The following is a 14,360-nucleotide window of genomic DNA, read 5'->3' as shown; positions in this document are numbered from 1 at the left end:
TTGGAAAAGTGAAGACTCTAGGGATAAATATTCAGTCTTTAAATACCTTCTAAAGGTAACAATATAAATGAATTAGGGGAATTATTCAGTCTCAGAAGATGGTATAGAAAAGAGCAATGGCCTGAAACTAGGAAGGAAAAGTTTAGGTTAGATATGAAGAATAAATCAGTAATAATAGTTGGGCGGGAAAGATATCCTACAGAGGAAGGATACAAAGCATAATCGCTATATATGATAATTAATTAAATGAGATATCAGTAAGAATGATGTGAGTTCATTAGCAGGGCTAGATTAGATAACTTGAGTGATTTTTTTCCAAAGCTGTGACAATCTCTAGGTCCAACTATATTCTCGGACATTCATAAATGTCTTTCGGTGATGATAATGATGATTTGTAAAGAGGAGAGCTCATGATCCCAGTTAACCCTATGTTTTGTTGATGAAAACAAAATCAGGAGCATTAGTATGAAATAAAATAATTACAAAATTAACCATGACAATACTGTCTACCTTTTGGAGCATTTCATCAAAATATATTATAACCATAAATAAAAACTATATTCTAACAGTTTATAGAAATGGGACTGCAAATTGGATAAAGGCTTCCATAAGTAAAAACTTTCTGTGAAGGACATCTTCTCTATAAATTCCATTTTTGCAAGCCCAAGAAACCACTCTGTATAATCTTCCCCACTCGACTAGTGTATCTGGGCTTACATTAGTTAGGGTCCAACAGAAAAAAGACTGTCAAGTCAGAAGGCATCATAGAGAATAAGTGTAATACAGCTTGTGAATTCAACCATCTTGCTCTACTAGGCTATAATATTCTAAATCAACAAGGTGTTTCAGCATTGTTTTAAGCAGCATTATCAACCTTTTCTTTTTAGAAAAGTAAATGTTGATAGAAAAACAAAGATTGATACTTGATAGAAAAACAAACAATACCAAAACATGAAGAGTTGGAAAAATAAACATTAAGTGTAAATGTGAATCGACATTTATATAAATTAAATAAATGTATTTATAAACTTGGCCCAAGAGTTTTATGCTTCAACAAAATTCTTTTACATTTAAGTGAATATTAGACTTTGAGGTAACAATGATCAGTGGCTTTGGGGTTTGTGAAAGGACCGTCTGGTGGTTAAAATCATACCTGAGAAAACAGAACTCTAGAACTTCAGATGTGATTGTTCTCGGTCAGGTAGCTGACCCTCAGGTGATTCAGTGTTCATAAGCAGATGCTACGTGTAATTATAATGCACTTATTGATTCTAAGAACAAGTTACTTAAACATGGCATATAAGATTTTCTAATAAACAGCTTGCAAAGATATATGACCCCTCCCCAGCACTGATTGATTTATATATCAGATAAATACATTACATCAGCAACTAAAAATTGCATATCACTTTACCACACTAACATCTTTAGTAATCATATAATAGAACTTTCACATTACCATTAAGCTTGTTGACTAGTTTAGAATTTGAAAAGAAACAAAGAATACTCCAGGCATGACGGAAAAGCTCCATCTCATTTGCCAACTCGTTCACTTAAAAATCAACTATTTTCATTTAAAAATGGTCTCTGTTATTTTATTTCTAATTAAAATAAAAGCTCAATAAATTCTTGACCTTTCTAAGAATGGACTTTCCCTCATCCCAGTCTGGAAAAGACTTCTAAAAACACTTTGGTCACAGTGCAGGCCAAACATGATCTTGACTCCCTTTCAAACTACTGCAAGTCCAGCCAATTGTGTTTTTGTCTGTTTGCAAACGCTGTCCCTGGCAATCAGTATTTGATGATCAGGTACCATAAATTTGTGGTAGGGGGTGTCTAATCTCTCTTCAACTAGATTGTTTACTCACTAAAGAAAGAAATCACATTTTATTCCTCTTGTGCTGCCATACAGCATCTAAACTCATGATTTAACAAGGACAGTCAATATAGGTATTCAATAGCTAACTCTTCTTTGGCAGCATATTAAAATCCATAACAACAGACAATCTGTGGACAAGGGCAAAAAGATAACTAATTAGCTCAAAGTCGGGTCAATTCAGGGACTTATTGTATGTTATACAAAATAATTATAATTGTTTGCATTTAGGGAGCCCTTTGGTTCTTTTAATTGCTTTTTTTTAATTAATGAAGTATTTTACAACTTAGGGAGCCCTTTGGAAATCTCTAGAAAATGCACTGCTCCCAATCATCCTCAGAAAAGAATGAGAGCACCCTTGGACAAGAGAGACACATGTATCTGAAGGACCTGACAGAGACCTGCAAGAAGTAGCTGAAGAGTCAGAATCAAAGCTTCGAATCTACAGTGAAAGGGGTGCTGATATCTGCAGGAAGGGAGAGGTAGGTGCTCCATTAAGGGGAGGCCACTCCTGGTGGGCCTGATTTGGCACTCACTCTGCCACTTGCTAGCCCAGGACCTAACACTTGGAAAGAGAACTCTTTAAAGTTTACTTTTCTCTTTGGTAAAACAGACTAGATGATTACCAAGTCTCTTCCAGCTCTAAAATTCTACGATCCTATGTTAAAAACTGGGGTTTAAATTTGCAAGGAGTTTGTTTTAGCGAGAGAAGCATTATCCAGAGAGAAGATATCCAGCCACCGACACGTGAGAGAGTGCTTCACTGGATAGTAGATGGAAGGTTAGAGTTTAAACACTCACCAACAGCACAACATGCTGGGCTGAAGAATGAAAAATGGGTAGTTCATAGACAGATAATTGTTATTGTTTTTTTATTCTTCACAAAACATGTATAATCCTTGGTAATCATTTGTTTAAGTTATATAAATTACTGTCAACTTTGAAACCCAGTTTGTCATCTTCATCTGTGATTTATACCAGACTATATAAACGACATGATGTCTTAGATCTAATAAGACATTTATCTTCATGAAGGAGGCCACTGTGATTCTGAGTGACAGTTTACTTATGCTTACACAGTTAACACCAAGGCCTTAATTTCTCCCTATGATCTGAAATCTGATGGACTCACCTGAAGCCAACAGCAACTTGTTTAGAAAATCACCACATTTACCAAAGTATGTTTTTTATGATACAGTTCATTATTTGGCCCCAAAACACAGACACAGAAACAAGTTTTATGTTCTTCTATAGTGTGTGCCTCTAAACACACACACGCGCGACTTCATTAGTGTTGACAAGCGCCATGAGTTTTTATTATTAAAGGAAAATACACCTGCTAGCAACAAAGAGGAAATCAACTGTCTAAAGAATAAGAAAACAAAATAAATTCTTCTTTGACTCTATGTACACAAGCACATGTTTATTTATATATTTATATGGGGGAGAGACTATCTTGAGTCACTTTCCTTATCTTCATATCACAGGATAAAAAGAAACTAAAAACTCTAAATATGTTGACGTAGTTTATGTAATTTAAAACACACACACACACACACACACACACACACACACACACACAGAGAGAGAGAGAGAGAGAGAGAGAGAGAGAAAGGAGAGAAAGAAATAATAGGCTTTTGACCTTATCAGTGAGAAGGAAGCAAATGGTTTGCTGTTTTTAGGCCATTAACTCTTTCAATCTACTAGGATACCAATGACTGAGCCTGCAACCCACATACCTGAATAAACATTTTAAGAAATGCAGTTTATTTATTCTGTGAAACAATAAAACTTATACACTAAAATCAGGCCGTCTACACAATTTACAACAATGGGGTCTGACGCTGACTTGTGAAGAAACACTTTAATGCTCATTGAATATCAAGTCTGCCGGGAGTGTGGTGAGTAGATGGCAAAGCAGCTTAACAAGTGGAAGTTCTGTGCATAGGATTTCAGCTCAATAAGAAGTAGCCTTTTTAAATAATTAGAGCTCTTTCACCTGACCTTGAGAATGTAAAACAAAACCTGGAAAAATGGATACCTCCATAACTATATTGGAAATTTTAACACAATCCTTCCTGCAGACACAAGAAAAGCTAGGCAATAAAAGGTCCGAAGAATACTGTTTAGAAGTACAAAGATAGTTGGAATGTATTCGGTAAATCCTTCAGGAGCATACACAACACATAAGCATAAACTGACCACTGCTAAGTCACAAAAGAAGTGGCAATAAAGTCCAAAGAATCAAAATAATATATAGACTATGTTCTTAGGTTATAATATGATTAAAAAAAAAAGCAGCAGCCAAAATTTAAAAGTACGCTTAAACATCCCTACAAACTGAAACAAAAGAAATCAAAACAAAGACTAGGATAAACCCATAAAATGTTCCTAATGAACAAAGAGGTTAAAAAGGATATCATAAATTGAATTACAATATACTTAGAGGGAATTATGAATTACAATGAAAGCAGTACATACCAAATTTTGTAGGATGCAGTTAAAGCAGTAGTTAGAGAAAAATATTTTGCTTCAAATGTTTTCACTTTCTGAATAAACATGATGGTCAGTGGGAAAAAAATCAACATTGAAATGAGAGTCCCAAAGAGAGCATCTCAGAGGACAGACAGAAGACCTCAGAGGGCATCTCAGAGCACAGGCAGCAGACCAGGGCTCTTGGAAGAGCAGCAGCTATGTGGGGCTCCAATTCCCCCAGCCCCGCCACCCACCAGAACTAGATACCTCATCCTTGGCCAATTTACTTAATTTTGCTAAGCCTCAATTTCTTTATATATAAAATAGGAATAGCAGCACCTTCTTTTCTGAGCTGGTTTGAAAATCAAATGAGATAATCCACAAAAAACCCTTGGCACTTGCAGTTAGCACTCAGTAAGAGGTCCATATTACTACATGACTTCATCATCTCAGATTTCATGATTCTAACTTTGACATGACAGAGTTTAAGACAAACTTGAATTTTACTCACAAAAATCCAATCAATAATTAAGGATTCATTTTTATTTCACAATAGCAAAATAATTCCATTTAAAACAAATTTTTCCCATTAGGGGAGCTGTTACTTTAATACCCTTTATGTTATTAATATTATATTATTATAAAACCCCACAATGATCAATAAAAACCTAGTCTATTGTTATTATCCATAATATTAAATCTCAAACAGACACATTTCAGAACTAAAATGAAAGCAGAGAAACAGTAAAAAAAAGGTGCTAAAAATAAAGCTATAAAAATGTATTCTCTTTACTTTAAAGATATTCTTGATTTTTTTAAATTTTTTCTTTATATTTTTAAATGTAACTTTCAGAAAATACATGGAGCTGAAATGACACTATTGGTTCATCAACAGATCTGCAATTTCTTTTAAGTCAAGTGGCATATAATAAATTGATCAATACCAGACTCAGTTATTCATTATTACTCTTCTCCAAAGATGGTTACCGGTCTTTAGTTGCCCATTCTGTTTCTCATTTTGCCAGAAAATAATAATCTTCTCTAGCCTTCCACATCCTGATGTAAAAATAAACTCTAAAAACATTTTCCCACTTCTTCCTGTCAAATATCTATTCACTCCCTCTTCTTTAATTAGAATGTAATAACACGTAGCAAATAAATATTATAATTTTAGGTTTTTCTCTTATAAAATAATCTTATTTTTTTCTTTTTCTTTCAGAGGGAGTCACTATACTCTGGTTTATAGAACTATCACTCTCCCCAACTCATCTTTTAAAAATGTAAGTACATGCATGTATGAAAATACAAACATGTATGTACATAGGGGCTTTCCATTTTACTAGTGAAATAAGTTCACAGCATGTATGTAAAATCCACTGACAATTCTGGACGATGGAGGCTATCAGCTCGTGAATTCTAGAACTGGCTGGCTTTGTACAATCATCATATCCAGTGTCTCAAACTAAATTCCCCCCCTTCAATATGGCAGAAATTATGTTCTTTAGGTTTAAAAATCTAAATGTCATTAACCATGAGCAAGTTCTCTCTCCTGACAGAGGCACCGCTCTTGGTGGTGTCTTCCTGTAGGATACAGCTTGCTGTCCTCAGACAGTAGGTATTTACAAAGGAAAAGAAAGAATCCTGGTTAGGTAGCAACATGCTTGCATTTTTATGCCTGGTTTAGCCTGTAACCCTGGTTTTCATTTTGTGGTGTGCACCTGGCTAGGTTTCCATATTCTTCCAGATCTCTTTGTAGTTTTCACAACAGCATGAACTAAACACGACATGCATCATGGTCACTTGCTCCTCATCACTGAAGTTATGGGTGGATGGGTCAGACTAGGCGTCCTTTTATAATTGTAAGTCTGGACACTGCTCTGGTGGGAGGTGGAAAGCTGAAACATTTTAATAGCAATCTTTCATTTTCTGGTAAAGCTAAAATTCCCAAAGTTTAAAATAACCATCACTGTAAAGTCCAAGAAGGCTAACTTTCCCCTAGAAGGTGGACTTAGCTAGTCTCATCAGCAGATAAAGATACTGACTCACATGTGTCCATTTGCCTGCTTATTAAGAGTGTGTTTTCTGGGTCTCCCTGGTGGTGCAAGGGGTTGGGACGCAACCTAAGAGGCTGTCTGCAGCCACTGCAGCATGAGTTCGATCCCTGGCCAGGGAGCAACCCACATGGTGTGGCAGACCTCTCCTGACTTGCCTGCTGCTCCCCTCAGCAGTGTGTTTCAGTCAGTCTGCCTGTTCTGCTTCCCATTCTGTCTCTGGTGAATCCTCTCGCCTTAGCTAGGACCTTGTGATCTCTAAAATAAGCATTTGTTAAAAAAATGCATAAACAGCATATTAAGCTATCACAAATCTAGTTAAACAGGATAGAAAGTTTACTCACAATTTTAACATTTTATAATCTCTTTAATTTCACAGGAAATACAATATCTTTCTTTTCCAGGGGAAGGAAGCAAACATTTACTGTGTCCATTATACATCACTCAGGCACCATGCTAGCAACAAGGCTGTGCAGTAATTTTTTTTTAAGATTTATTTATTTATTTATACAAGCACTGGGTACAATCAGAAGCACGGGAAGGTGAGAGAATTCACCAGAGCCAGAGCAGGGAGCAGAGCAGGCAGACGGACCAAAGTACACTGCTGAGGGGAGTAGCGGGTGGCAGGAGAGGTCTGTGCGCCATGTGGGACCCTCCTCTGGTGGCCGGGGAGCAGCCGGGGATCAAACCGGCGCTGCAGAGGCTGCGGGCAGCTTCGCAACCCAGCGCTCAACCGCTGTGCCACCGGGGAGGCCCTGTGCAGTAATTTATATTTAAACTGTATCTTATCGCCCTACAATTAAAATTTTAACACATAAATAAGTTTCTTCCTACCTCTATCACTGATTATGTTACTTTGGAAAACTAAAAAGAAAACTAAAAAGAAAAGTCTATTAAGTGAGAATTTAATATTACTAATATAGTTCATTCCTCTCCTATAGAACACTATTATGGAACAAAGCTTTCCACTTTGGAATTTACCAGATACTGGTTTACATCTTTCAGCACTTTAGAAATTTTCACTATATGAACCATTTCATTTTAATGAAAATATTTTAAAGTTTACTATGAGTATCTGTAGAGGTTTAGCCAAAATGTCTAGAACATGAATCTACTTTTTGGGATAACTCAAAGATGGAGATCACAGTGTTATGAGCAGAGGTTCTAGAACAAGACTGTACAGATATAAATCCTGGTACTACTTACTTAGTTACTACTTACTGAGTGATCTTGGATACATTAACTTCCTTGGGTCTCGGTTTCCTTATCCATAAAGTAAGGACATTCCTGATATCTACCTATTAGGGCTGTTCTCAGGATTAAAGATGATATATGCAAGATGTTGAGAACACAGATGCAAAGTATATATGAAATGCTCAGTAAGTGCTCAGTAAATAATAAATTATAGAAGTTTTAATTTATTAAGGTACTGAATTCTTCAGGAAGAATATGGGCCATTTCTTTCTACAATACTATATGGATCAGACGGCTGTGTTTTTTGAGTTTCTATATACAATATAGGTTTTTAATATATTCTGCTTTCCTATTTTCTTATCTCCATGTTATTTGTTAATTGATGCCTTTAAAATACTTCTTTTGATTGTATGTGTCACTCTACTGTAGGCTGAGGAACCAAAACACTGTGATGTTTAGAAATTTGTAAGGAGAGGAATCCCTAGTGAGGGCCTCAGGGGTTTTCCCAAGAGTAAGGTGCATAAATGTTAGCCTGGACTCAGTAACATCTATTTCCACTTAAAAGATCTCTCAGGCTTATTATGTTCTCAGCTGTGTTTGGGAAAGTTGAAAGTATCAAATAAATGACCTATGGATGAATGAGGTGCTATTGTTCTAATTCTGTCAAGCATTAGTTTAATCAAAAGCAAATGAAAGGTTGCTTTCTTCATGTTTTGCACTGTTAATTTTCTACAATTATTAATCAGCTATCAATGTAATCATTAAATGTTCAACCCAAATAATGTTTTTAGTGTAAAACCTGAATCAATATAAAGATCCTACATTTACAAGACTTAATTTCTAAAACTTGGGTATTATCAATTGTGCTAGTATACAAAATTCAGGCAAAATACAATGTTTTTGTGCAACTGAAGTCATCATTCTGATGACTACTAGTTCAATGAAAGGGAGAAAATATGAATTGTCAAAAGGGTTAAAAATAGCAATTAATGGATAAATTAGAAAGAAAAGAGAACATAAGGATTATAAATTCTTGGAAAATGCCAAAGTTGTAAGGAAATTTAGAAGAAAAAATCAATGGAAAGATTATAGACTAATAAAGAGAAATAAGGGCTCATTTACCAACTTTACTCCCGATCCCCAACTGAATAATATGATTGCAATTTAATATTCAGTTTAGTAGCATCCCTACCTTTTCCCTCTACTGGAAAGGCACAAGAGAGACTTTGGTAAGATAACCGTGTGCAACAGTGATGATCAGACCTTCTGTTCAAGTGGCCGAATGCCAGAATTGGCACAGTGAACCCCACCCATGGGATATCTGAGCGTGAGCCAGAAACTGGCAGCCACCAGGCCAAAATTTTTATATTCATATATCTTAAAAATTCATGTATATTTTGCATTCCACTCTATTGCATGTCAATGTATTTTTAATATAAAAATGACAGTTGAATTACTTAACTCCTCCCATTCCCAAATCTACAAGTAAAAATTGATGTTCCAGGAAGCTCTGCATTGTGGTTCTTGTGGCTTCCCTTTCCCCTTGAACAACACCAATATGGTCAGAGGTAAGTGAAAATCATGGGTGAAAATGATATCTTATTATAATATGATTAGCTCGGGTCGCAAATAATCCACAACAAATTAATGACGCAATAATCATTAAGTGAAAGCTCCAATTTTCATGGAACTCAGTAAAACTAAGAAATCTCAAAGAAAGGCAAGTGGGCCCTGCAATCTCAAAATGCCCTCTTAGCTTTGGAGCTACAGTTCTTATAAAAAGATCAATAATGATGTCTTCCTGCTCCAATACGGAATTAGTGTTTCCCTAAATACATTAACTTCAGAAGTATTGAATTACCCAGGAGGACCAGCACGGCGTGAAACAGTTCTTGACAAACTAGTGATCACCAGTACAGAGAACCTACTGCAGACTGTGGGAAATGAAATGACACAAGCAAAGATAGCAGGATGAAAGGTAGCAAGCTCCGTCTCTGAAAATCCAGAAAGATGACACTCACCCTCATCCTGGTAATCTGGCAGAAATGGTGCATCTGATGTGAAAGGACCATGGGTTCCACTGTGATTATCATCAGAGCTGTCCTGTCCAGGGTAATTTTCAGCCTGGTCTCCCCCTGGGAACAAAACAGAAAGAAGGTCATATTTGGAATACATATAAAGGTCTTTGAAATTTCTTCTGGCATTCACACAAAAAAGATAAATCGTTATGCTTGATGGACATGGCCACTATCTTTACCATATGAAAAACAGATTTAAAAAGTTCAACAGCCAATTTACCTGGATGGTGAAATTTTCACTCAAGAACTTTCTCACTAACTTAGAACTTATAGCTTAGAGTGGAGAACCTCTCACCACCAGAAACTTCTCCATCACACTTAAAATGAAAACAGTTATGTAAACATGTACTCATAAATACTATGTCTCCATTAATTACAGTCTGTACCCTGACTGCCTCCTTCACTTCATATTTCCAAGTGAAACTGAATAAATTACAGAAAAGTTTAGCCTTCTACACATAAAGTAACAAGGTCAATATTCTTTCCTTCTCTAAAACACAAGAGAAGTAAATAGAGAGCTTAGACTTCGCTGGATTCTATTTCAATTTAAATCACTACTTGTTTTGCAATCTTAAGAAAGTTCTCTCTTTATAATTCTAGTTTACAGCCTATGCAACCAACCTCTTAGGAATTCTAAAAGCCATAGGAAGGTAATATTTGTTCTGCAAAATGGCTCTGATGAAAGGTAATGTATATACAATACTAAATTATGCAATTAAAACAGTGCTAATCCCTTTTGGGTGTTTTCTACATACATTGGATTATATTTTTGTAGAAGTGGCCCATCCTATTACAATACTTTAAAAGGTTCAGAGGAAGATGTAGCTCATTCAGAAACCAGAAGAAAAGGCTCTGAATTGCAAATGGCTTTCCTTAAAATCCCCCAAACAGAGGTACAGTCTGCTGGTAAAAGGACACCGACAGCTGCTCAGTTCATTTCACAAACATGAAAACAGGATTTTCAGCTGAATTTAATATTATCTCAAATACTAATTTCCAAAGGAAATCGCCAATGCTAATATCAGTAAATACTGTAGAATTTTGGCCGTGGATTTCAACTAGGGAGCAGTGAAACCAAACAACCTACACAGAATCTGTATTGCCTCACTTTAAAGGTTTATTTCCTACAATTAAACTAGAAGGGTAAGGAGGATATAAAATGATAAAAAAAAAAAAGAGAGTGACTGTAGCCTTCTCTTTCCATAAATTAGATGTTCATATCTAGACTCTTTTACCAGTGCTCAGATGTAGCAGGTACATGTCCATAACTGAGTTGAACCTGCAGACACAGGACTTTAAAAATAAACTGTAGAGTTTATTGTGGAGAAGAAAGTAAAATTAAAGCAGAACCTTACAGTCACTGGTTGATACCAGAAGACATTTTCTCCTTTATTAGGTTATTGATTAGTATATAAACTTACAGTTATGCTTAAAGTATCACCATGAATTTTCCATTTAATCTAAAAAACCCTAAATACTGGACTGAGGGTTAAAGTGCTCAAATTTTACATCACTGCAAAGCCACTAAAATTATATTTTATCTACACAAACTAAATGGACTGCCTGATAGGTAACATGAAAGTGATGTAAGTTTAAAAGAATTAAAAATGTTTGAATCAACTCAAAATCTATTTTTTAAAAAGTAGTTTGGGTTGTCAAGCAAAATTTAACATTAATTGGATCTACTGATGTTATTCAACAACCATCAGTCTGGGCTCTTCTGCTTGCTTCAGAATTTTGACAAATTTACTCTCACATAGTCTGGCTTTTTTTTTTTTTTAATAAGCAGACAGAAGGGGCTTTGTTTTAATTTTTTCAATGAACTGTCTACTTTGGAATAATTTTAGATTAATTGTAAGTATTACAAAAGTAATACAATGCCCTCTTTACTCAGTTTCTCCCAGTGCCAACTCCTTACATAACTAAATGGGTACCTTCCTATTAAGTAAACCACAGACTATTTGAATTTAACCAGTTTTTCCACTGTTCTCTATGAGCCAATCCAGGATATCACATTGAATTTAGAACTTCCACTTTTTAAAGTCTCATTCAAAATACTTGTTTAGATTTAGCATTAAATTTATTTCTGATGGGAAAGTCACTCCCACATGATTCTTATGGTTTCTGGGCATAGTTACCCAAGACGGGCTTTAAATGGCCACCCCTGTGTCAAATACAAGACTGTGTCTCCACAAAAGCTACAACAACAAAGGTATAGAACTCAGTGCAGCAAAAACAGAGCCTAGGTCAATACTAAGACTGGCTGCAGTGGGAAAATATTGAAAAATAGGTTTTACATCCAAGCATAATTAGTTCCTGATGATGGAAATGTGATAAGTGTTTTGAGTGTCACATCAAGTGGCCCAACTCCCTTGGGCACATGCAGAGAAAAAACCTATAATGTGATATAAATAGCTACTCCCATGTAATTACAATGATTTCAACTACTCAAGATGCATGGGTGAAAAATTTCATAGAAGAACCAGCAATGACTATGGTCATTTTGGATTTAAGTTTAGAACATCTCTTTCCTTTACAGCACAGCCACGAGTGATCTCTGGATTCATCTGTAGTCTGACAATCACAGCTCCAAGTGGCCACTACTGTAGTCCAGTGGGATCAGACATAAATGATCGCAAACTATAGTGACAGACATTTCCACTCAGCAGCTCTACAATTAGGGCTTAGAACTCCATCTGCTTAGAGTGGCTTTCCCCAAGCAAGACCCCTGCCGCCAGAGACACTTTCCCATTGTAACATGCTCAGAATCAATATATTTCTATACAGATATATATTCTAACACACAATATCTCCATTAATCACATCCACTAGTTCCAGTCCCTTCTCTTTGTATTTCTAAGCAAGATCTAGGGGAACTGTATCAAGAGTTCACCTGCTATTAGCTGGTAATTTGCTCTTCTATCCTAAGTGTCATAAGAATCGGGCGCTAGATACACTCCTTAGTATATTCAATGGCAGGTTCTCCACAGAGTATCGTGCTGAGAGGCCTATAAGGGGGATGATTTCTCTATTGTTCTTTCCTGAGAGTCAAACTCAATTTTATTCATGCTCCATAGAGTGATAAGTTGGGAATTTCTGAGGGTTGGAGCAGAAAGATAAAGCAGCTTTGTGTCAGGTGTAAGGTAATTATTTGCTCGAGTTTCTGTGCTATTTGTTTTTATTCCCTGTGTTTTCATTAACAGTTAATGAGTTTCCCCCCTTAATTCTGAAACAATAGCGTGGCCACTAGAAGTTGGATTTTTTTTGCCATGGATTCAACCAGCTGTTGCTGCTCCATAAACTTTATGGAGAAGTAAATTAAACTGCTAAAAACTTTCATTTCCTAATTCAATTCCAGATAAAACAGAGGGGAAAATGAACCATGATAATGTTCCCTTGTAACTATTTTGACTTATAGCAAAACTACCTGATTCTTAACCTTGCAGATACAATTTAGGGACAAAAATAGGCCACAATGATAATTTCATCAGAGATGAAAAAAGACAGAAGGTAGTTTAAGCATAAAAGAGAACAAATAACATGAGAACAAATAACATGTAAATACATATAAAATACACTAGCTTATTCAATATGCAAGGGTTCAATGGTTTTTCTCCCCCACGTTAGTAAAAGGTCATCTTTCATTTCTCTTCTAATTAATTGTGAGCTATATTATAAAAACTTTATTCACTGCTGCAACCAACTGTTTATATAGTTTGGTTTAAAACTTTCTATGGTTTGCTATCATTTCACCAAGTATCTCCAGACAATATAACAAAATTGAATTAATGTAAAATTATCTGTGGTTGTTGGGGTTTTGTTTTTATTGTTGTCACTGGAAGGGAACACACAACTTCTGCCTCGATTTAATATTTAAGAACCCATGAGACGCACAGTCCTCTTAAAACTAATAAATCCTAAAAAAACGCTATAAATAAAGTTCTCTGATCCAAATCCAGTTAGTTTTCATGCTTGATGGCATTAATATTGCAAGATTTTCATGAACCAATTTAATAGTAATGCAGTTCCCCAAGATGAACTATGGCAAGATTAGCAAAACCATAGCTTATTATTCCTTCTTATAACCACTCACCTAAGTTATTGAACCTAATACTAACTAAAGAAATATGTTGGGCACCTATGTACCTGTATATATGAAATGTTACATGTAAATATATGGAGCACATTTCCAACACCAAAGCTGAAGTTCTGTCAATACTTCCATTATAAATTACATACCATTTTGCACATACTCATGCATTAGAAAATGTATGGTGTTTCCCAAAGAACATCTTAAAGGCTTCACCGATTTCTAAATATCCATTTGGACTTGCGTGGTTAGTTCCTGTGATTAATCCATGTGTAGTGAAGGTCTCAAATTCTTCTCTGTTCTCTATAGTCTGACTTCCTGCCCATCTCTTTCTTCCCCCTCTTACAACTAGCCATAACTCAATGTATAAATATTCTTTTTCTCTCCCCCCCAAGGCCCTGGCAGTGAATGTAATAGTACAGAATGTCATTAAGTCTACAGAACAAATGATGGGCTAGGTAAAGAAAGTTTCCATTTATCAGTCTTTTAAAAAGTTGCTCCAACTAGATCTTTACTGTGTAAGAAATAAATTGAACCTGACTAGTTGTTGTTTTGAGGGGTGGGGGGGGTCAGGATGCTGTTTACTAATTTTATAA

General features: G+C 35.7%; 1 protein-coding gene across 1 annotated transcript in view; it reads right to left on the bottom strand.

The window, feature by feature from the left end:
- The window catches only part of SKAP1 (src kinase associated phosphoprotein 1), a 256,514-nt gene that overhangs the window by 181,728 nt on the left and 60,426 nt on the right, over nt 1–14,360 (bottom strand). Inside the window, exon 4 of the mRNA XM_054689125.1 lies at nt 9,618–9,731. Within this exon, the coding sequence (XP_054545100.1) occupies nt 9,618–9,731 (114 nt within the window). The remainder of the gene's footprint in view (nt 1–9,617; nt 9,732–14,360) is intronic.

This window comes from Talpa occidentalis, unplaced genomic scaffold (assembly GCF_014898055.3).
Source record: "Talpa occidentalis isolate TD23 unplaced genomic scaffold, MPIMG_talOcc4v2.1 talOcc4.7, whole genome shotgun sequence".
In the NCBI taxonomy this organism is placed as follows: domain Eukaryota; kingdom Metazoa; phylum Chordata; class Mammalia; order Eulipotyphla; family Talpidae; genus Talpa; species Talpa occidentalis.
This window is presented reverse-complemented; position numbering and strand designations above follow the sequence as displayed.